Genomic DNA, 24,243 nt, shown 5'->3' with positions numbered 1-24,243 from the left:
CCCCTGTGCCCAAACTGTGGGTATAAACACGACTAAAGCAGATATGTATGGGTTTACCGTTGTTTATGCATGGCAGCAACCCTACAGGTGGTTTTTGTTCCAGCCTAAACAGGGACAGGGCCCCACAGTCCCAAAGGGAATAAACCCTCCATTTGCAGTGACTGGAGTTCAAATAAACACATTTTGATTGGATTTCTTATTATGCCAAAATGCCATTGGATTTGATGAAGCAAACATAAAACACTTCATCAACAATAAAATGATGGTTACCCTTCCGTGCCACCTTTGGTTTAATATGATATTCCTCTCTTATGTGGACTGGAAAATGTTTTAGGTCACAGCATGTAAAATGTTTGGTCATACGAATGCCTATTTGTAGTATGGTCCTGTCTTACAATCGAAAGTGTTTGCTCATACTGAGAGGTCATGTGGTGACTTCCTACTCTCCTGTTGCTCCTTGTCTGTCTACCTCTTCTGCAGGGAGGGGCAGGAGAGGCAGGGACCCCAGGCCCTAGAGGTTCAAAGGTCAGTGCATGACACCTAATTATTTGTATTTTTTACTACATATCTACAGTTCCACTTCTCAGTCATATGTATGGCGATGATTGGCCAACACTGATATATTGAGGAATCACTCTTGAGAACAATTATAAAGGGCACACTGCACATTCACAATGAGTAAATGTTCATGGGGAAAATAAAACAAATGTCATTGTCAGCAAATGTATAATGTATTCTACTCTGTTCTAAGCCACTGCAGGTCTAAGTTTATGATACATTACTGTACTCCATGCATGTTCCTACATCTTACAGCCTTTTCTTACTAACTTAGGGCGAGACAGGAGACAAGGGAGACCTGGGCTCTATGGGACCAAGGGTGAGTGCACTCAACAGAATGTAAAAAATAAAACGACATAATATATCAGCAAAGTTGCACTTGTTACTAGTAGGGCACTGAATACTCAATAAACACTAGAGGACATTGTTCACCCTCACATGTCATATTGACACCATTTCTATTACACACAACTTTGTATACAAAAACAATGAACAATGCACTTTTTGAGTTGCTCTTCCCACTTGTGCATAGTAAATGAAATGTGGGACTAAAAGCTTAGTATCCACCAGAGGGAAGTGTTGCACTAGTGGCACTAATGGTATTGTACACTAATGTATTACATTATCTACTATACATGTATCCTGCTCTGACTGATTTAACTATCAGAGGTGTCAATGTTTTGATAAAGAGGACCAAAAGATGATTTGGCATCTGTTTCTATTACTGCAGACTTAGATCCATGGGCACAAACTTGTTTGACTATGCAATTAAATTAAATAAGTTATGGGGAAATGTAATGTTAAACTCCACCATGCAAATCCTCTGAGATGGATTTCATTTAGTTGAGGAGATCTAATAAATGTTTAGAATAATCATTTTGATATTCAATTATTACCTCTGTCAACCTAAGAAGCATCCTGGTATTATCCTAAAGCAAATATAGTAATTAGGCAGGCACCTGATAACTATATAGGCCTATTGTCAACAGCATACTATAGCTACTGTAGTAGGTCAGAGCTGTGTGCTGTAAAATGTTGGCAGTGCATGCATTTAGGCCTTGTGTTGCTCATGTGAATTTCCTTCTTTTTTGGGGGGCTTCAGACCAGCCAAATTTCTAACTTAAAGGGATAGTTCACTCAAAACTATGTTTTGTATTTTGTTCATATAAGTAATAAATGAACAAAATACAATACAACACCCCCCCTTCAAAATAGAGCACCTTCAAAACAGAGCAAAAACTGTGATGATGCGTTTTTTGACATGCAAATAGTTCTGGGGATTGTATTAATGGTGGACAAATGAACTAAATACGAATAGATTGTTTTGAGTATACAAAGCCTTTAAAACATTGTTTTTGTGTTTAATTATATTGAACTCGAGCCCTTTATTCCATGGATTTTAATTAACATCTAAATGTTATCCACACACAGGGACCCCCTGGGCAGAAAGGTGACCAAGGAGCCACTGAAATCATTGATTACAACGGGAGCATCCAAGAGGCTTTACAGGTCAGAAACACCATGGTCTCCAGCTTTAAGGAAAGATTCACCCATTTTGAATGTTATATTGTTTTTGTGCTTCTCTGAGCAATGTTCTACTGATTCCCAGGGTAATTTCATGTTTTCATATGTATCTGAGCTATTGCTGCTCAAGCAGGCAGAAATTTGGCCGGTATGACGTACCAATGCAATAAAGCCGCTTTCACTACACTGGAAGTTAATAGGAATAAGACTTTTAGAGCGCGAAAACGTCTATCATAATAATAAGCCATTTAGCAGACGCTTTTATCCAAAGCGACTTACAGTCATGCGTGCATACATTTTTTGTGTATGGGTGGTCCCGGGGATCGAACCCACTACCTTGGCGTTACAAGCGCCGTGCTCTACCAGCTGAGCTACAGAGGACCACGCATACATGTCATATTTTAATCCTGGCCAATGTCATAACGGGGGAGGTTGTCTTCTCTCTAATGTTTTTGCGATATTCCTACCTCGAGAAATATGTAATTTAAAAGAGGGTCCACCATATTTCTGCCATTTGTCTGCCTCTTCAGTCCAGGCACATCGATCTGCAGGTTGAACATGGTGAGATTGTGGACTCCTAAATTAATAGTGCAGTTTGTTTAGGCAATTGTACAGCTAACTAGCTACTTCACATGCTGATATTGACTTTTGTATTATTGTGTCTAACTACAGTGAACTTCAGAAAGTATTCACACCGCTTGACTTTTTCCACATTTTGTTATGTTACAAAGTGGGATTAAAATACTCTGTATTGTCAGTGGAAGAAAAATACTAACATTTGTAAAAAACAAACATGAAAAATAAAACATTAATATACACTGAGTGTACAAAAAATTAGGAACACCTGCTCTTTACATGACATAGACTGACAAGGTGAATCCAGGTGAAAGCTAGGATCCCTTCAATCAGTGTAGATGAAGGGGAGGAGACAGGTTAAAGAAGGATTTTAAAGCTTCGAGACAATTGAGACATGTATTGTGTATGTGTGCCATTTATATTTTTATATTTTATTCCGGATTCCCATTAGATACTCAATATGTGTACATATAGAGAGAGGGTACCTGGTTTCTGTATTCTCTATTTTTTTTGCCTTTATTTTAACAGGGAAAACATATTGAGACCTAGGTCTCTTTTACATTAAAATACAAAATACAGTCATGGGAAGCATAAATAAAACATCACAAATCACCCAGAAAAATTGTTACATTCCTCCACAAATAAGTCCCCAATCAATACTTTAAATTGCCCGAACGGCACTAGAACATCAAGATGAAATGTATTTTGAATTTTGTTCCAGCAACACAGTGCATTATGTCCCTAGCTAGATTTACCTAGCTCGGTGGAGACCCTAGGGACCTCAAGAGTTAAACAATCCTGTGAACGGGTTAGGAAACTCAGGTGTCTATACTTCAACAGCAAAGTTAGATAAGACAGAAGTTTATGAAGTAGGGCCTAGTAAACAAAAAGGGAGTAATGTAGAGATCTACGGGTCTTCTGCATATAAATAGAATTTACAATATCTGACATCATCACCAATGTTGTTTATATAAAGTGAGAACAATAGTGGGCCAATTATTGAACCCTGAGGGACCCCTTTAAGTAACTGTAAGGGGTCAGACTTGACCCCGTCGACCATGACGGCCTGAGTTCTATCTTTAAAATAGTCATAAAACCATCGACAGGCATCAGTGCCCAGTCCTATAGATGACAGCTTACTCAAAAGGATAGCATGGTCTACAGTGTCAAAAGCTTTTGACAAATCTACAAACAACGCAGCACAGTGCTTTCTATCATCTAAGGCATTTGCAATATAATTTACAACAAGCATAGTGGCCAATGTGGTACTGTGTTTAGATCTAAAACCAGATTGATTGGGGCTAAAAATACTGTTAACAGAAAGAAAAGATTGTAACTGTTTGTTGACTATAGATTCTAGGATCTTTGCCAGACAAGGGAGCCTAGAGATGGGTCGATAGTTATCCAAATCAATACCGTCACCTCCCTTATGTAATGGCAGAACAAAAGCTGCTTTCCACACCTTAGGGATATTTCCTGTGCTTAATGTTAGATTAAAAATGTGTGTCACTGAACCAGCAATGATAGGTGCAGCACACTTAAGTAAGTACGGGTCTAAATTGTCAGCGCCTAAGGATTTCTTAGTATCAATGGCACACAGGGCAGCTAGAACCTCTGCTTCAGTTATTTTCTGGACACTAAAAACAGGGTTACCATTTTTCAGAGTAACAGTTGAAAAGCAAGACGAAAAATCAACTAACTGGCCAGTACCACAATGGCCACTTTTCTTTTCAAATAAAAAACCAGCAGAGATTAAATGCTTATTAAAAGCATCACAAATATCTTTTTTTTTTCACTTAGAATACAGGAGTCTGAGATAATTTGCTTAGGAAGAGAAACAGCAGAATTCCCGCGTTTCAGTGAATTAACGGTTTTCCAGAATTTTGCAGGATCTCCTGCAGAATCTGTCATAGCATTAAGGAAGTAATTTGATTTAGCCTTTTTGACAGCTGCAGTACATTTATTTCTCAATTGCCTAAAAAACAGCCAATCAGCTGGAGTACCTGTTTTCCTCGCCAAGGCCCAGGCCCGATTCTTTTGCAGAAAAAGACCTGACAATTCAGGAGAGAACCAAGAACTGGTTCGGTTTCTTACTCTGTGCTTAATGTGTGTCTGGAAGGAGAGTTTACGGTCTAACCAGACACCTAGGTATTTGTAGTTGTCCACATATTCTAAGTCAGACCCGCCGAGAGTAGTGATTCTAGTCGGGCGGGCGGGTGCAAGCAGCGTTCGATTGAAGAGCATGCATTTAGTTTTACCGGCGTTTAAGAGCAGTTGGAGGCCACAGAAGGAGTGTTGTATGGCATTGAAGCTCGTTTGGAGGTTTGTTAACACAGTGTCCAATGAAGGGCCAGATGTATACAAAATGGTGTCGTCTGCGTAGAGGTGGATCTGAGAGTCACCAGCAGCAAGAGTGACATCATAGAGTCGGCCCGAGAATTGAACCCTGTGGCACCCCCATAGAGACTGCCAGAGGTCCAGACAACAGGCCCTCCGATTTGACACATTGAACTCTTTCTGAGAAGTAGTTGGTGAACCAGGCGAGGCAGTCATTTGAGAAACCAAGGCTATTTAGTCTGCCAATAGGAATGCGGTGATTGACAGAGTCAAAATATTTGAGTATACCTTTTCATGTGACAACACTGAAGAAATTACACTTTGCTACAATGTAAAGTAGTGAGTGTACAGCTTGTATAACAGTGTACATTTGTTGTCCCCTCAAAATAACTCAAAATAAATGTCAAAATTGGGCCATAAGTCATAGATTTATCGGTGGTAACAGTGTTTCCTAGCCTTAGTGCAGTGGGTAGCTGGGAGGAGGTGCTCTTATTCTCCAAGGAAACAGTGTCCCAAAACTTTTTGGAGTTAGTGCTACTGGATGCACATTTCTGATTGAAAAAGCTAGCCTTTGCTTTCCCAAATGATTGTGTATATTGGTTCCTGACTTCCCTGAAAAGTTGCATAATCGTGGGGGCTGTTCGATGCTAATGCAGTACGCCACAGGATGTTTTTGTGCTGGTCAAGGGCAGTCAAGTCTGGGGTGAACCAGGGGCTATATCTGTTCTTAGTTCTGACTTTTTTGAATGGGGCATGCTTATTTAAGATGGAGAGGAAAGCACTTTTGAAGAACATCCAGGCATCCTCTACTGACGGAATGAGGTCAATATCCATCCAGGATACCCGGGCCAGGTCAATTAGAAAGGCCTGCTCGCTGAAGTGTTTTAGGGAGCGTTTGACAGTGATGAGGGGTGGTCGTTTGACCGCGGACCCATTACGGACGCAGGCAATGAGGCAGTGATCGCTGAGATCCTGGTTGAAGACAGCGGAGGTGTATTTAGAGGGTAAATTAGTCAGGATGATATCTATGAGGGTAGCCATGTTTACGGATTTAGGGTTGTACCTGGAAGGTTCCTTGATAATTTGTGTGAGATTGAGGGCATCTAGTTTAGATTGTAGGACGGCCGGGGTGTTAAGCATATCCCAGTTTAGGTCACCAAGCAGTACGAACTCTGAGGATAGATGGGGGGCAAGCAATTCACATATGGTGTCCAGGGCACAACTGGGGGCTGAGGGGGGTCTGTAGCAAGCGGTAACAGTGAGAGACTTATTTCTGGAAAGGTGGAATTTTAGAAGTAGAAGCTCAAACTGTTTGTGCACAGACCTGGATAGTATGATAGATCTCTACAGTAGATTGAAACTCCGCCCCCTTTGGCAGTTCTATCTAGACGGAAAATGTTGTAGTTCGGAATGGAAATGTCTGAATTTTTGGTGGCCTTCCTAAGCCAAGATTCACACTGCTAGAACATCAGGGTTGGCAGAGTGTGCTAATGAAGTGAATAACTCAAACTTGGGGAGGAAACTTCTGATGTTAACATGCAAGAAACCAAGGCTTTTACGGTTACAGAAGTCAACAAATGATAGCGCCTGGGGGGTAGGAGTGATACTGGGGGCTACAGGGCCTGGGTTAACCTCTACATCACCAGAGGAACAGAGGAGGAATAGAATAAGGATACGGCTAAATGCTTTAAGATCTGGTCTTCTAGTGCGTTGGGTACAGAGAAAGGGGGCAGATTTCCGGGCGTTGTAGAATAGATTCAGGGCATTATGTACAGACAAGGATATGGAAGGATGTGAGTACAGTAGAGGTACACCTAAGCATTGGGTAACTATGAAAGAGATAGCATCACTGGAGGTACTGATTGAGCCGTTCTCCGCGTGTATGTGGGGTGGGACAAAGGAGCTCTCTGAGGCTGGTTGAGCTGAACTTGGGGCTCTACAGTGAAATTGTATAATAAGAACTAACCCAAACAGCAATAGGCTAGGAATATTGACATGGGAGTGTGGCATAACGCAATCACAGGTGTTATTCGAGAGGGTTAAGACAACAACTGGTAATGGCGACGAAAGTTTGGGCTGAGGCTAAACAGATAAACAGGATGGGGTATCGAAATGGTCGGTGATCTGTTTGTTAACTTGGCTTTCAAAAACTTTCGAAAGGCAGGGCAGGATGGATATAGCTCTGTAACAGTTTGGATCTAGAGTGACTATTGCACTCCACACTGCCCTTTCCCACCTGGACAAGAGGAACACCTACGTGAGAATACTATTCATTGACTACAGCTCAGAGTTCAACACCATAGTGCCCTCAAAGCTCATCACTAAGCTAAGGATCCTGGGACTAAACACCTCCCTCTGCAACTGGATCCTGGACTTCCTGTCGGGCCGCCCCCAGGTGGTAAGGGTAGGTAACAACACATCTGCCACGCTGATCCTCAACACGGGGGCCCCTCAGGGGTGTGTGCTCAGTCCCCTCCTGTACTCCCTGTTCACCCATGACTGCATGGCCAGGCACGACTCCAACACCTTCATTAAGTTTGCCGACGACACAACAGTGGTAGGCCTGATCACCGACAACGATGAGACAGCCTATAGGGAGGAGGTCAGTGACCTGGCCGTGTGGTGCCAGGATAACAACCTCTCCCTCAACGTGATCAAGACAAAGGAGATGATTGTGGACTACAGGACAAAAAAGAGGACTGAGCACGCCCCCATTCTCATCGACGGGGCCGTAGTGGAACAGGTTGAGAGCTTCAAGTTCCTTGGTGTCCACATCACCAAAGAACTATCATGGTCCAAACACAGCAAGACAGTTGTGAAGAGGGCATGACAAAGCCTATTCCCCCTCAGGAGACTGAAAATATTTGGCATGGGTCCTCAGATCCTGAAAAAGTAATACAGCTACACCATCGAGAGCATCGATGTCAGAGGAAGGCCCTAAAAATTGTCAAAGACTCCAACCACCCTAGTCATAGACTGTTCTCTCTGCTACCGCAGGACAAGCGGCACCGGAGCACCAAGTCTAGGTCCAAAAGGCTTCTTAACAGCTTCTACCTTCAAGCCATAAGACTCTTGAACAGCTAATCATGGCTACACCTCCAATTGACTCAAATGATGTCAATTAGCCTATCAGATGCTTCTAAAGCCATGACATCATTTTCTGGAGTTTTCCAAGCTGTTTAAAGGCACAGTCAACTTAGCGTATGTAAACTTCTGACTCACTGGAATTGTGATACAGTGAATTATAAGAGAAATAATCTGTCTATAAACAATTGTTGGGAAGATTACTTGTGTCATGCACAAAGTAGATGTCCTAACCGACTTGCCCAAACTATAGTTTATTAAAAATTAATGTGTGGAGTGGTTGAAAAACTAGTTTTAATGACTCCAACCTAAGTGTATGTAAACTTCCAACTTCAACTGTACATACATATACACATACAGACATATAAATACATACATATACATATCCTTTTATTTAATATATTTCCCTTTATTACTTTCCAACCCAACCACCCCTTCCCTAATTGGAGTAAACTAGTGAACAACAACGCTTATGCCTCTACTTCCAGCTTATACATACTATATTTTGTTAGACTTCAGTGTGGCTTTTAACATTATTGATCATAGTCTGCTGCTGGAAAAACGTATATGTTATGGCTTTACACCCCCTGCTATAATGTGGATAAAGAGTTACCTGTCTAACAGAACACAGAGAGTGTTCTTTAATGGAAGCCTCTCAAACGTAATCCAGGTAGAATCAGGAATTTCCCAGGGCGGCAGCTGTCTAGGCTCCTTGCTTTTTCCCATCTTTACTAATGACATGTCACTGGCTTTGAGTAAAACCAGTGTGTCTATGTATGCGGATGACTCAACACTATACATGTCAGCTACTACAGCAACTGAAATAACTGCAACGCTTAACAAAGAGTTGCAGTTAGTTTCGGAATGGGTGGCAAGGAATGTTAGTCCTAAATATTTCGAAAACTAAAAGCATTGTATTTGGGTCAAATCATTCACTAAACCCTAAACCTCAACTACATCTCGTAATGAATAATATGGAAATTGAGCAAGTTCAGGAGAATAAACTGCTTGGAGTAACCCTGGATTGTAGGCTGTCATGGTCAAAGCATATTGATACAACAGTAGCTAAGATGGGGAGAAGTATGTCCATAATTAAGCACTGCTCTGCCTTCTTAACAACATTATCAACAAGGCAGGTCCTACAGGCCCTAGTTTTGTCGCACCTAGACTACTGTTCAGTAGTGTGGTCAGGTGCCACAAAGAGGGACTTGGGAAAATTGCTGTTGGCTCAGAACAGGGCAGCACGGAGAGCTAACATTAATGACATGCATGTCAGTCTCTCCTGGCTCAGAGTGGAATAGAGATTGACTTCATCACTGCTTGTTTTTGTAAGAGGTGTTGACAAGCTGAATGTACCGAGCTGTCTGTTTAGACTACTATTACACAGCTCAGACACCCATGCATACCCCACAAGACATGCCACCAGAGGTCTCTTCACAGTCCCCAAGTCCAGAACAGACTATGGGAGGCGCACAGTACTACATAGAGCCATGACTACATGGAACTCTATTCCACATCAGGTAACTGATGCAAGCAGTAGAATCAGATTTTTAAAACAGGTAAAAATACACCTTATGGAACAACGGGGACTGTGAAGAGACACACACACAAGGGTATAGACACATGCATATGCACACATTGTGATATTGTTGTATGGTGGTATTAAACATTTTGTATTGTAGATAGGTAGTGGTGTAATAATGTCATATGATGTACTGTTTTATATTTTGTTTTATATGTAATGTAAGTGCTTTAATATGTTTGGACCCCAGGAAGAGTAGCTGCTGCCTTGGCAGCAGCTAATGGGGATCCCTAATAAATACAAATACAAATATACACTACCGTTCAAAAGTTTGGGTTCACTTAGAAATGTCCTTGTTTTCAAAAGAAAAGCAATTTTTTTGTCCATTAAAATAACATCAAATTGATCAGAAATACAGTGTAGACATTGTTAATGTTGTTTATGGCTATTGTAGCTGGAAACTGCTGATTTTTAATGTAATATCTACATAGGCGTACAGAGGCCCATTATCAGCAACCGTCAGTCCTGTGTTCCAATGGCACGTTGTGTTTGCTAATCCAAGTTTATAATTTTAAAAGTCTAATTGATCATTAGAAAACCCTTTTGCAATTATGTTAGCACAGCTGAAAACTGTTGTGCTGATTAAAGAAGCAATAAAACTGGCCTTCTTGAGACTAGTTGAGTATCTGGAGCATCAGCAATTGTGGGTTCGATTACAGGCTCAAAATGGCCAGAAACAAATAACTTTCTTCTGAAACTCGTCAGTCTATTCTTGTCCCACCGTAATCCCCACCGGCTAGGTAAAAGGTCGTCAAGGTTCTCATTAGCAGCTTTGAGAATTTCCTTGTATATTATGCTCTCCCATCAGGGGGCTCTGACTTTGTAGGACCAACCCTGCTATGCAGGCTCAGAATCTTGAGGGGGCGGTGCTGCTCTACAGTCATTTTCTTAATGGGTGCATGCTTTTTAGTAACTGGAATAAGACATTGTATAAATGATTCTAGTGCAGTGTCAGGATGTTCCTCATTACACACATCAGACCAACAAATATTTTTCACATCTTCAACATAGGAATCATTGCAAAACCTCTTGTATGATCGCTTATACACTATTTTAGGTCCAGTTTTTGGAACTGGTTTTCCTAGATATGGCTATTATATTATGATCACTACATCCAGTGGGTGTGGATACTGCTTTAGAGGGTGAATGGGAGAATGGGCAAGACAAAAGATTGAAGTGCCTTTGAACGGGGTATGGTAGTAGGTGCCAGGCGCACCGTTTTGAGTGTGTTAAGAACTGCAACGCTGCTGGGTTTTTCATGCTCAACAGTTTCATGTGTGTATTAAGAATGGTCCACCACCCAAAGGACATCCAGCCAACTTGACACAACTGTGGGAAGCATTGGAGTCAACATTGGCCAGCATCTCTGTGGAATGCTTTCGACACCTTGTAGAGTCTATGCCCCGACGAATTGAGGCAGTCCGGAGGGCAAAAGGGGGTCCTAATATATTTTTTTATTCTAATAATATATTAGAACCACCTTTGGCAGTGACTACATCTGTGAGTCTTTCTGGGCAAGTCTCTAAGAGCTTTCCACACCAGGATTGTGCAACATTTGCCCATTTAATATTTTCAAATTCCTTCAAGCTCTGTCAAATTGGTTGCTGATCATTGCTAGACCACTTTCAGGTCTTGCCATAGATTTTCAAGCAGACTTAAGTCAGCCACTCAGGAACATTTGGCCTTGTGTTTTAGGTTATTGTCCTGCTGAAAGGTGAATTCATCTCCCAATGTCTGGTGAAAAGCAGACTGAACCAGGTTTTCCTCTAGGATTTTGCCTGTGCTTATTGCCATTCAGTTTCTTTTTTATCCTGAAAAACTCCTCTGTCCATAACAATTACAAGCATACCCATAACATGATGCAGACTCTACTATGCTTGGAAATATGGAGAGTAGTACTCAGTAATGTGTTGTATTGGATTTGCCCCAAACATAACACTTTGCATTCAGGACAAAAACTGAATTGCTTTGTCACATTTTTTGCATTATTACTTTAGTGCCTTGTTGCAAACAGGATGCATGTTCCTTATTTTCACTCTGTCAATTAGGTTAGTATTGTGGAGTAACTACAATGTTGTTGATCCATCCTCAGTTTTTTCTATAACAGCCATTAAACTTTAACTGTTTTAATGTCACGGTTAACTAAGCCAGAACCCAGAAGCAGACCAGGACACGGTACGTGAGACAAAGGTGAGTGTTTATTAATAGAGTCCGAGTGCAGCTGAATAATCCAGGGAACAGAGCGGGTGGCGTGGATGGGTTGTTGAGGGTGCAGTGGTTGGTCCGGTACTGGCTCGGCAGCCGCCGACCATCAGGCAGAGGTTGGGTGAAGGTTCCGGGTGAGAGACTGCAGACAGAACAAAACGGAGGTCAGTACACAGCAAGTCAAAAAGGTGCAAAACAACAAAACTAACACTACTGGCTCAGAGACTGATACGCTGACAACATACTGTTCATGGCTAACGATCCGGCAGGAACTGGATGTTGGGCCAGAGCCTAAGAAGGGTGATGATCAGGACCAGGTGTGCAGATTGCTGATGGGATGCAGGTGCGGAAAACCAGAGCGCTCCCCGGAGCGTTCCCGAACCCTCGGGAAACTGGAGAATACGAGCAGGAACACTAGTCACCAGACAGGACCCGACTCAGACAGCCGGGATCGTCACAGTACCCCCCCTCCGACGAACGCCACCGGGCGGACTTCCCGGAGCGCCAGGATGGAGGCGGTAGAAGTCACTGATGAGGTCTGCGTCTAGGACCTGTCGCCGCGGAATCCAACTCCTCTCTTCAGGGCCATACCCCTCCCAGTCCACGAGATACTGGAAACCCCGGCCCCGCCGTCTGGAATCCATGATGCGACGCACCGTGTAGGCAGGACCACCTCCGATCATCCGAGGAGGAGGAGGAGGAGGCGGAGGAGGCAACAGAGGACTGAGGAAGACAGGCTTGAGGCAGGAGACATGAAAGGTGGGATGGACTCTGAGCGTCCTCGGTAGTTTGAGTCGAACTGCCACTGGATTGATCACCTTCTCCACCACAAACGGACCAATGAACTTCGGTAACAACTTCCTAGACTCAGTCCGTAACGGAAGATCCCGTGTGGCCAACCAAACCCTATCTCCGATGGTATAGGTGGGAGCGGGGAATCCGGCGACGATTCGCCTGGAGCTGATACCGGTCCGAAACTCTAAGGAGTGCCTTTCTGGCCCGATGCCAGGTCCGGTGGCAACGCCGAATATGGGCCTGAACAGAAGGCACTGAGAGCTCCTTCTCCTGAGAAGGAAACAGGGGAGGTTGGTAGCCATACAGGCACTGGAAGGGAGACATCCCAGTGGCAGATGTAGGAAGAGTATTGTGGGCATACTCAACCCAAGGCAACTGAGAGACCCAGGAGGTGGGGTTGGAAGAGACCAGACAGCGTAGCGTTGATTCCATCTTCTGGTTGGCTCTCTCCGCCTGACCATTGGATTGGGGGTGAAAACCAGATGTGAGACTGACCGTAGCTCCAATGGCCAAACAGAAGGACTTCCAGACAGCAGAGGTAAACTGAGGGCCACGGTCGGAAACGATATCACTGGGCAAACCGTGGACCCTGAAAACCTCCCTAACCAGGATCTCGGACGTCTCCGAGGCAGAGGGAAGCTTGGCAATTGGCACAAAGTGGGCGAACTTGCTGAATCTGTCCACGATAGTCAGAACGACCGTGTTCCCCTCAGAAGCGGGCAACCCCGTGACGAAGTCCAGGGCCAGATGCGACCATGGTCGCCGGGGAATAGGAAGGGGGTGAAGTAGTCCAGAGCTGGGCCGATTGGTACTCTTATTCTGCGCACACACTGGACAGGCAGCAACAAAACCCCGAGTATCCTCGGCCATGGCAGGCCACCAAAACGTCTGCGAAGAAACGCCATAGTCCGAGCCACGCCAGGGTGACAAGCCATCTTGCTGGCGTGGGACCATTTGAGGACAGCAGGACGAACCGACTCAGGCACAAACAACCGACCGGGTGGACCGTTACCGGGACCGGGCTGAGTCCGAAGGGCCGCCAGCACCTCCTCCTCAATCTTCCACATAACTGCTCCCACGACGCAGTTCCGGGGAGGATTGTCTCGGTCTTGGACCCACTCTCCTCCGTCTTGGAGAACATCCGGGACAAGGCGTCCGCCTTGCCGTTCTTAGATCCAGGTCGGAACGTCAGGGCAAACTTGAATCGTCCGAAAAACAACGCCCACCTGGCCTGACGGGAGTTGAGACGTTTAGCCGATTGCACGTAAGCAAGATTCTTGTGGTCCGTCCAGACAATAAACGGTTGCTCCGCCCCTCCAACCAGTGGCGCCACTCCTCCAAGGCAAGTTTCACCGCGAGAAGCTCCCGGTTACCCACATCGTAATTCCTCTCCGCAGGCGAAAGGCGACGAGAGTAGTAGGCGCAGGGATGGAGTTTACTGTCCGTGGAGCATCGCTGCGACAGGATGGCGCCAACTCCCACATCAGACGCGTCCACTTCAACGACGAACTGACGGGCCGTGTCCGGTTGAGAGAGAATCGGTGCGTTGGTGAATCGCCTCTTCAAATCCAGAAACGCTCGATCCGCCTCCGGATTCCACTTGAAGGTCCTGATGCTGGAAGTCAAGGCAGTTAACGGAGCGGCCACACGGCTGTAATCCCGGATGAATCGGGCGGTAGAAATTCGCAAACCCCAAAATCTCTGGAGCTGCAATCTCGTACCGGGCTGGGCCCATTCCAGAACCGCTCTAACCTTCTCCTGGTCCATCCTAATCTCTCCCCTGGAGATGATGTACCCGAGAAAGGATGTCGTGTGGGCGTGAAACTCGCACTTCTCGGCCTTCACAAACAGGCGATTCTCCAACAATCGCTGCAGAACCTGCCGGACATGCTGGACGTGGTCGGAAGGTTCCTTCGAGAAGATCAGAATGTCATCCAGGTAAACAAACACAAAGAGACCGATCATATCTCTCAGGACGTCGTTCACCATACTCTGGAATACCGCTGGAGCATTGGTCAGTCCAAACGGCATCACCTGATACTCAAGTGACCCATCGGTGTATTGAAACCCGTCAACCACTCGTCCCCCTCTCTGATCCGGACCAGGTGATACGCATTGCGTAGGTCTAGCTTGGTGAACACCGTAGCACCCTGTAAGGAGTCGAAGGCAGAACTCATCAAGGGCAGGGGATACTTGTTCTTGACCGTGATGTCATTCAACCCCCGATAATCAATACACGGTCGAAGAGAGCCATCCTTCTTACCCACAAAGAAGAATCCTGCCCCCAGGGGTGATGACGAGGGACGAACGAGACCAGCAGCTAGGGACTCCTTGATGTAGGTCTCCAACGCCTCACGTTCAGGTCGGGAGATACTGTATAACCTTCCCTTGGGGTAGACAGCTCCAGGGACCAGGTTGATGGCACAATCATATGGTCGGTGGGGAGGGAGTGACAGAGCCTTCTGCTTACTGAAAACTTCCCCCAAATCGTGATATGTCTCGGGAACCAGGGACAAATCTGGGGGTTTAGCCTCAATCACCTGACTGGGAACCGAATGGGGGCAGGCAGTCTTGAGACAGTTAGCATGACAATCAAGGCTCCAACTCGTTACCTTGCCCGTCACCCAATCGAACGTGGGATTGTGTTCCTTCAGCCAGGGGTATCCAAGGACCAGAGGAACATGGGAAGACGGCAGAATGAAGAATGAAATCATTTCAGAATGATTCCCCGACAACCGCATCTTAACCGGTTCAGTCCTCATCGTGATACGTGCCAGACTACTGCCGTTCAGAGTGGTAGCTTCAATGGCTTCCGGCAATTGCTCCTTGGAAAGCCCCAGCTGTTCCACCAACTCGGCATCTAGAAAGCTTCCATCGGCACCTGAATCGATAAAAGCGTTAATCGCTAAGCTCTGATTCCTGTTCCTAAGGGTAGCCGGGAAACGGGGTCTGACAGAGGTATTGAGAGGTCGAAACTGGCTCGCTAAAAGTCCTCCCAACTTTAGCGAGCCGCGCAGTTTGACGACCCGACTGGATCCTGAGAAGCTGATCGGTTGGACGGAACCCATTGCTTCTCCCTCCTTCGCTCTCGGACTCGATTATCCACCCGAATAGACAAAGCTACCAAGCTGTCCAGGTCACTAGGCTCCGGATAGGAGATCAACTCATCCTTGAGCTGCTCCGACAGACCCTGGTAAAAGGCCGCTTGCAGAGACTCCTCGTTCCACCCACTCTCCACAGCCAACATCTTGAACTCGATCACGAAGTCGGCCACGCTGCGAGTTCCTTGGCGAAGCGAAAACAGGCGCCTAGCTGCGTCCCTCCCTCGGACGGAATGGTCGAAGAGCTTCCTCATCTCGGCCGTGAACCCCTGGTATGAAGCCATGCAGGGATCCTGTCGTTCCCAAACGGCTGAAGCCCACTCCAGCGCTCGACCACGCAGCAACTCAATCACAAAGGCTATCCTAGCCTTGTCTGTGGCATAAGAGTAGGGCTGTAGATCGAACACTAGTCCACACTGCATAAGGAAGGAACGGCATCTTCCCAGCTCTCCCTCATACTTATCCGGCGTCGGAACCTTGGGCTCACGGATGGACACAGCTTCAGAAGCGGCAGGCGAGATGGGTGAAACCGGTAGTGGATCCTCCACCGGACACTTGCGTTGGTTCTGGACCTCCGTCAGACCGGTAGAAAGGTTCCGAACTGACAACGCGATCTCCTGTAGTACCGTGCTATGATGGCCCAACATCTTCTCCTGCTGGGTAATAGCATGGCGAACAGAGTCCAGGTCCGCTGGGTTCATTACTGGCCGGATCGTTCTGTCACGGTTAACTAAGCCAGAACCCAGAAGCAGACCAGGACACGGTACGTGAGACAAAGGTGAGTGTTTATTAATAGAGTCCGAGTGCAGCTGAATAATCCAGGGAACAGAGCGGGTGGCGTGGATGGGTTGTTGAGGGTGCAGTGGTTGGTCCGGTACTGGCTCGGCAGCCGCCGACCATCAGGCAGAGGTTGGGTGAAGGTTCCGGGTGAGAGACTGCAGACAGAACAAAACGGAGGTCAGTACACAGCAAGTCAAAAAGGTGCAAAACAACAAAACTAACACTACTGGCTCAGAGACTGATACGCTGACAACATACTGTTCATGGCTAACGATCCGGCAGGAACTGGATGTTGGGCCAGAGCCTAAGAAGGGTGATGATCAGGACCAGGTGTGCAGATTGCTGATGGGATGCAGGTGCGGAAAACCAGAGCGCTCCCCGGAGCGTTCCCGAACCCTCGGGAAACTGGAGAATACGAGCAGGAACACTAGTCACCAGACAGGACCCGACTCAGACAGCCGGGATCGTCACATTTAAAGTCACCAGTGGCTTCATGGTGTAATCCTTGAGCGGTGTCCTTGCTCTCTGGCAACTGAGATAGGAAGGATGCCTGTATCTTTGTAGTGACTGGGTGTATTGATACACCATCCAAAGTGTAATTTATAACTTCACCATGCTCAAAGGGATATTAATTGTCTACCAATAGGTACCCTTCTTTGCAAGGCATTGGAAAACCACCCTGGTCTTTGTGGTTGAATCTCTGCTTGAAATTCACTGCTAGACTGAGGGACCTTACAGATAATTGTATGCAGGGGCGCAACTTTCACTGGGGACGGGGGGGACATGTCCCCCCCACATTCTGAAAATACAGTTTTGTCCCCCCCAGTTTTATCATTGAAATGTGATACAAAATGAAGCAACTGTGTGCTTTAGGATCATGTGGAGGCCTCTGAGCGGTCAGGTAGGCTGTTTGGAGTGTTTATCCGACTGGATAAAAAATATATACAGTATATATATATACACTACCAGTCAAAGGTTTGGATACACCTACTCATTCAAGGGTTTTTCTTTATTTGTACTATTTTCTACATTGTAGAATAATAGTGAAGACATCAAAACTTTGAAATAACACATATGGAGTCAAAGTAGCCACCCTTTGCCTTGATGACAGCTTTGCACACACTTGGCATTCTCGAAACCAGCTTCATGAGGTAGTCACCTGGAAATCATTTCAATTAACAGGTGTGCCTTCTTAAAAGTTAATTTGTGGAATTTCTTTCCTTCTTAATGCGTTTGAGCCAGTTAGTTGTGTTGTGACAAGGTAGGGGTGGTATACAGAAGATAGCCCTCTGGTAAAAGACCAAGTCCATATTATGGCAAGAACAGCTCAAATAAGCAATGAGAAACGACAGTCCATCGTTACTTTAAGACATGAAGGTCAGTCAATCAAGAACTTTGAAAGTGCAGTCGCAAAAACCATCAAGCGCTATGATGAAACTGGCTCTCTTGAGGGCCGCCACAGGAATGGAAGACCCAGAGTTACCTCTGCTGCAGTTCATTAGGGTTACCAGCCTCAGAAATCGGCAATTAACTGCACCTCAGATTGCAGCCCAAATAAATGCTTCACAGAGTTCAAGTAACAGACACATCTCAACATCAACTGTTTAGAGGAGACCGCGTGAATCAGGCCTTCATGGTCAAATTGCTGCAAAGAAACCACCACTAAAGGACACCAATAATAAGAAGAGACTTGCTTGGGCCAAGAAACATGAGCAATGGACATTACAAATGGAAATCTGTCCTTTGGTGATGAGTCCAAATTGGAGATTTTTGGTTCCAACCGCCGTGTCTTTGTGAGAAGCAGAGTAGGTGAACGAATGATCTCTGCATGTGTGGTTCCCACCGTGAAGCATGGAGGAGGAGGTGTGATCATGTGGGGGTGCTTTGCTGATGACACTGTCAGTGATTTATTTAGAATTCAAGGCACACTTAACCAGCATGGCTACCACAGCATTCTGCAGCGATACACCATCCCATCTGGTTTGCGCTTAGTGGGACTATCATTAGTTTTTCAACAGGACAATGACCCAAAACCCACCTCCAGGCAGTGTAAGGGCTATTTGACCAAGAAGGAGAGTGATGGAGTGCTGCATCAGATGACCTGACCTCCACAATCACCCGACCTCAACCCAATTGAGATGGTTTGGGATGAGTTGGACCGCAGAGTGAAGGAAAAGCATCCAACAAGTGCTCAGCATATTTGGGAACTCCTTCAAGACGGTTGGAAAAACATTCCAGTTGACTACCTCATGAAGCTGGATGTGAGAATGCCAAGAGTGTGCAAAGCTGTCATCAAGGCAAAGGGTGGCTACTTTGAAGAATCTCAAATATAAAATATATTTTGATTTGTTTAACACTTTTTTGGTTACTACATGATTCCATATGTGTTATTTCATAGTTTTGATGTCTTCACTATTATTCTACAATGTAGAACATAGTAAAAATAAAGAAAAACCCTTGAATGAGTAGGTGTTCTAAAACTTTTGACCAGTAGTATATATATGTCCCCCCCACTTCTAAAACCAAATTGTATGTGTGGGGTACAGAGATGAGGTAGTCATTCAAAAATCATGTTAAGCACGATTACTGCACACAGAGTAAGTCCATGCAACTTAGAATGTGACTTGTTAAGCACATTATTACTCCTGAACTTATATAGGCTTGCCACAACAAAGGGGTTGAATACTTATTGACTCAAGACATTTCAGCTTTTCATTTTTTATTAATTTATAAAAATTTCGAAAAACATAACATTCCACTTTTACATGATCTCTTATTGTGTGTTGGCCAGTGACAACAAATCTCAATTTAATCCATTTTAAATTCAGGCTGTAACACAACAAAATGTGGAAAAAGTCAAGGGGTGTGACTACTTTCTGAAGGCACTGTACTTTATCTAGCCAGCCCATTGAGAGAGCATTGCATTGTGGGTTTTGTAGTCGACTTGAGATACAACAGATTTCCACAATGATTTTCACATGTTGCTACCAACCTTATTATAACGACAAAATAAAACATTTGTTCTGTCAAGGCGTGCTGAAGGTGGGTGTGGTGTAGGAATCATGCGCAGGACACAGAGGCTCAGTCCAAAGGCTTTAGTGCAATAAATATATATCCAACCGAAGCAAAATAAGCCCGAAGGCAAAATGCACGACGCACACAGGCGACAAAACGAATGACGCACAAACATGTGCAAACAACCCTCTCAAAACACTGGAGGGAAAATGTAGCTCCAAAACACGAAACAGTAGTACAATCACACACAACGACAAGCACACACAACGAGAACTAAATAGGGCACTAACGAGGACTAACAAGACACAGGTGTACAACATCCAGACAAAACCAATCGAACATGAAACATAGATCGGTGGCAGCTAGTACTCGGGGGACGACGACCGCCGAAGCCTGCCCGAACCAGGAGGAGGAGCAGCCTCGGCCGAAACCGTGACAGTACCCCCCTTGACGCGCGGCTCCAGCCGTGTGCCGACCCCGGCCTCGGGGACGACCAGGAGGACGCGGAGCAGGGCGCGCGGGATGGTCCCGGTGGAACTCCGACAGGAGAGATGGGTCTAGGATGTCCCTCCGCGGCACCCAGCACCGCTCCTCCGGGCCGTACCCCTCCCACTCCACGAGATACTGAAGACCCCCCATCCGGCGTCTAGAGTCCAAGATGGACCGAACGGTGTACGCGGAGCCCCCTCGATGTCCAGTGGGGCGGAGGAGTCTCCCCTATCTCATTGTCCTGGAGTGGACCAGCTACCACCGGCCTGAGAAGAGACACATGGAACGAGGGGTTAATATTCCTATACTCAACAGGTAGATGTAATCTATAACATACCTCGTTCAATCTTCTCAGGACTTTAAAGGGCCCCACAAACCGCCGACCCAGCTTCCGGCAGGGCAGGCGGAGGGGCAGGTTTCTGGTAGAGAGCCAGACTCGATCTCCGGGTGCGTACACCGGCCCCTCACTGCGGTGGAGATCGGCGCTCGCCTTGTGACGAAGGACGGCCCGCTGCAGGTGGACGTGGGCAGCGTTCCACGTCTCTTCCGAGCGCCTCATCCAATCATCCACCGCAGGGGCCTCGATCTGGCTCTGCTGCCAAGGTGCCAGAACCGGCTGGTACCCCAACACACATTGGAAGGGGGTTAGGTTAGTAGAGGAGTGGCGGAGAGAGTTCTGGGCCATCTCGGCCCAGGGAATGTACCGTGCCCACTCCTCCGGCCGGTCCTGGCAATACGACCTCAGAAACCTACCCACATCCTGGTTGACACGTTCTACCTGCCCGTTACTCTCCGGGTGGTACCCTGAGGTAAGGCTAACCGAGACCCCCAAACGCTCCATGAACGCTCTCCAAACACGAGAGGTAAACTGGGGACCTCGATCAGACACTATATCCTCGGGTACCCCGTAATGCCGGAAGACATGGGTAAATAGGGCCTCAGCGGTCTGTAGGGCAGTAGGAAGACCCGCCATAGGGAGAAGACGACAGGCCTTAGAGAACCGGTCCACAACGACCAGGATGGTGGTATTCCCCTGAGAGAGGGGAAGGTCTGTCACAAAATCCACCGAGAGGTGGGACCATGGTCGGTGTGGAACGGGCAGGGGTTGTAACTTACCCCTGGGCAGATGTCGGGCGCCTTACACTGGGCACACACCGAGCAGGAGGAGACATAAACCCTCACATCCCTAGCCAAAGTGGGCCACCAGTATTTAGTGCTGAGGCAATGCACCGTCCGGCCGATACCCGGATGTCCAGAGGAGGGTGACGTGTGAGCCCAGTAAATGAGTCGATCCCGAATCTCGCGCGGGAACGTACTTCCGACCCTCAGGACACTGTGGAGGGCTGGGGTCGGTGCACGCAACGCTTCGCTCGATTTCGGCATCGACCTCCCACACCACCGGTGCCACTAGGCAAGACTCCGGTAGTATGGGAGTGGGCTCAACGGACCTCTCCTCCGTGTCATACCGCCGGGACAGCGCATCTGCCTTACCATTCTGGGACCCAGGGATGTACGTGATTTTAAATACGAACCTGGTGAGAAACATACTCCATCGAGCCTGGCGAGGGTTCAGTCTCCTCGCTGCCCGGATGTACTCCAGGTTCCGATGGTCAGTCAAAATGAGGAAAGGGTGTTGAGCCCCCTCAAGCCAATGCCTCCACACCTTAAGGGCTTGAACTACAGCTAACAGCTCCCTGTCCCCAACGTCATAGTTACGCTCCGCCGGGCTGAGCTTCTTACTGTAAAAGGCACAGGGGCGGAGTTTAGGTGGCGTGCCGGACCGTTGAGAGAGAACGGCCCCTATACCAGCCTCAGACGCGTCTACCTCGACCTGAAAGGGTAATGCGGGATCCGGATGCGCTAGCACCGGAGCCGACGTAAACAGGTCCTTCAGTCTCCTAAAGGCCCTGTCCGCATCGGCTGACCACTGCAGGCGCACCGACCCCCCTTCAGAAGGGACGTGATGGGAGCTGCCACCTGTCCAAAACCCCGGATAAACCTCCGGTAGTAATTCGCAAAGCCCAAAAACTGCTGCACCTCTTTTACAGTAGTTGGGGTTTGCCAATTACGCACAGCGGACACACGATCCACCTCCATTCTCACCCCTGACGCGGACAACTGATAACCCAAAAAGGAGACCGACTCCTGGAAAAACAGACATTTCTCTGCCTTGACATATAGGTCGTGCTCCAACAGCCTCCTCAATACACGCCGCACCAGGGTTATATGCTCGGCTCGGGTAGACGAGTACACCAGAATGTCATCAATGTATACGACCACCCCTTGTCCCTGCATATCCCGGAAAATGTTATCTACGAAGGATTGGAAGACTGATGGAGCATTCATCAACCCATATGGCATGACGAGATATTCGAAATGACCAGACGTGGTACTAAACGCTGTCTTCCATTCGTCACCCTCCCTAATGCGCACCAAGTTATACGCGCTCCTGAGATCCAGTTTTGTGAAAAACCGCGCTCCATGCAATGACTCCGTCATGGTCGCAATCAGAGGGAGTGGATAACTGTATTTCACAGTAATCTGATTGAGACCACGGTAATCAATGCACGGGCGCAACCCTCCATCTCTCTTTTTCACAAAAAGAAGCTCGAGGAGGCGGGAGAAGTGGAGGGCCGAATGTATCCCTGTCTCAAAGATTCGGCTATATAAGTCTCCATAGCTTTCCTCTCCTCTTGAGACAAAGGGTACACATGGCTCCGTGGGAGCGCTGCTCCTGCCTGGAGATCAATCGCACAATCCCCCTGTCTATGAGGAGGCAACTGCGTCGCCCTAGTTTTACTGAACACGAGTGCTAAATCCCCATATTCAGGCGGAATGTGCAGTGCGGGCACTTGGTTTGGACTTTCCACCGAAGTCGCCCCCACGGAAACACCCAGACATCGCCCCTCGCACTGAGCAGACCACCCATCGAGAGCCCTCTGTTGCCACGAAATAGCAGGGTTATGGGTGCTTAACCAGGGAATCCCCAGCACCACTGGGTACGCAGGAGAGTCGATCAGATACAACTGTATAGTCTCCTCATGACCCCCCTGCGCACACATCCGAAGTGGCGCTGTGATCTCCCTGATCAACCCCGACCCCAACGGACGGCTGTCTAAGGCATGAACGGGAAAAGGTTGGTCAACAGGTAGGAGAGGGATCCCTAACTCAAAACAAAACTTACGATCAACAAAATTCCCAGCTGCGCCTGAATCTACTAGCGCCTTATGCTGGGAATGAGGTGCAACCTGTGGAAAACAAACAGGTATACAAAAGTGTGCAACAGAAAGCTCTGGGTAAGTGGGACGTCTACTCACCTGGGAGGCCCCCCCAGTGCGTGACCTGTTGTCGTTACTCCCGGAGAACCCTCCCCAGCACCTGGCCGTAGTGTGCCCTCCACGACCGCACTTGGTGCAGGAGACAGGCCCCCTCGGGCTCTTCCTACTCCGTTCTCTAGCGCCGGCACCCCCGAGCTCCATAGGGCTCGGCTCGGAGGTGCCGGAGGGCGGAATGGACGGACTCCCCTCGGGACGTCCACGGGTGGCCAGCAGGGTGTCCAGACGGATGGACATATCGACCAACTGGTCGAAGGTAAGATGGGTATCCCTGCAGGCCAACTCACGTTGAACGTCCTCTCGTAGGCTACATCGAAAATGGTCGATGAGAGCCCGTTCATTCCACCCTGCATCCGCCGCTAGAGTCCGGTACTCTAGAGCGAACACCTGAGCGCTCCTCCTCCCCTGTCTCAAATGGACCAGACGCTCCCCGCCGCTTTGCCCTCAGGTGGATGGTCGAACACGGCCTTGAAGCGGCGGGAGAACTCGGCGTAGGTAATGGTGTTGGCGTCCATCTTCCTCCACTCGGCGTTAGCCCACTCCAACGCCTTGCCCGTGAGACAGGAGATGAGGGCGGAAACGCTCTCGTATCCCGAGGGCACCGGGTGTACAGTGGCCAGGTAGAGCTCTACCTGCAGGAGGAACCCCTGACACCCGGCAGCTGTTCCGTCATACGCCCTCGGGAGCGAGAGCCGAATCCCCCTGGGTTCCGAACCTGGGACTGGTGGACCGACCGATGGGATGGACAGGGTAGGTGGAGGTGTGGGTACACTGCTGGCCTCCCATCGGTGCATGATGTTGATTACCTCCTGTAGAGCGGTCTCCAGGTGTCGGATCTGGTCCTCTTGCCCACGGAGATGCT

The 24,243-nt window shown here is 47.4% G+C and overlaps 1 protein-coding gene across 5 annotated transcripts in view; it reads left to right on the top strand.

Moving 5' to 3' along the window:
* Positions 1-24,243, top strand: part of LOC121554441 (collagen alpha-1(XXV) chain-like) — a 407,556-nt gene that overhangs the window by 351,405 nt on the left and 31,908 nt on the right. For all 5 annotated transcript variants that reach the window (XM_041868036.2, XM_041868034.2, XM_041868035.2 and 2 more), the window contains exons 18-20: positions 481-525; positions 833-877; positions 1,990-2,067. In XM_041868036.2, the coding sequence (XP_041723970.2) occupies positions 481-525; positions 833-877; positions 1,990-2,067 (168 nt within the window). The remainder of the gene's footprint in view (positions 1-480; positions 526-832; positions 878-1,989; positions 2,068-24,243) is intronic.

The sequence above is a fragment of the Coregonus clupeaformis genome, unplaced genomic scaffold (genome assembly GCF_020615455.1).
Source record: "Coregonus clupeaformis isolate EN_2021a unplaced genomic scaffold, ASM2061545v1 scaf0003, whole genome shotgun sequence".
NCBI classification, from domain to species: Eukaryota; Metazoa; Chordata; class Actinopteri; order Salmoniformes; family Salmonidae; genus Coregonus; species Coregonus clupeaformis.
Note: the sequence above shows the minus strand (reverse complement) of the source record. Positions and strands in the feature narration are given on the sequence as shown.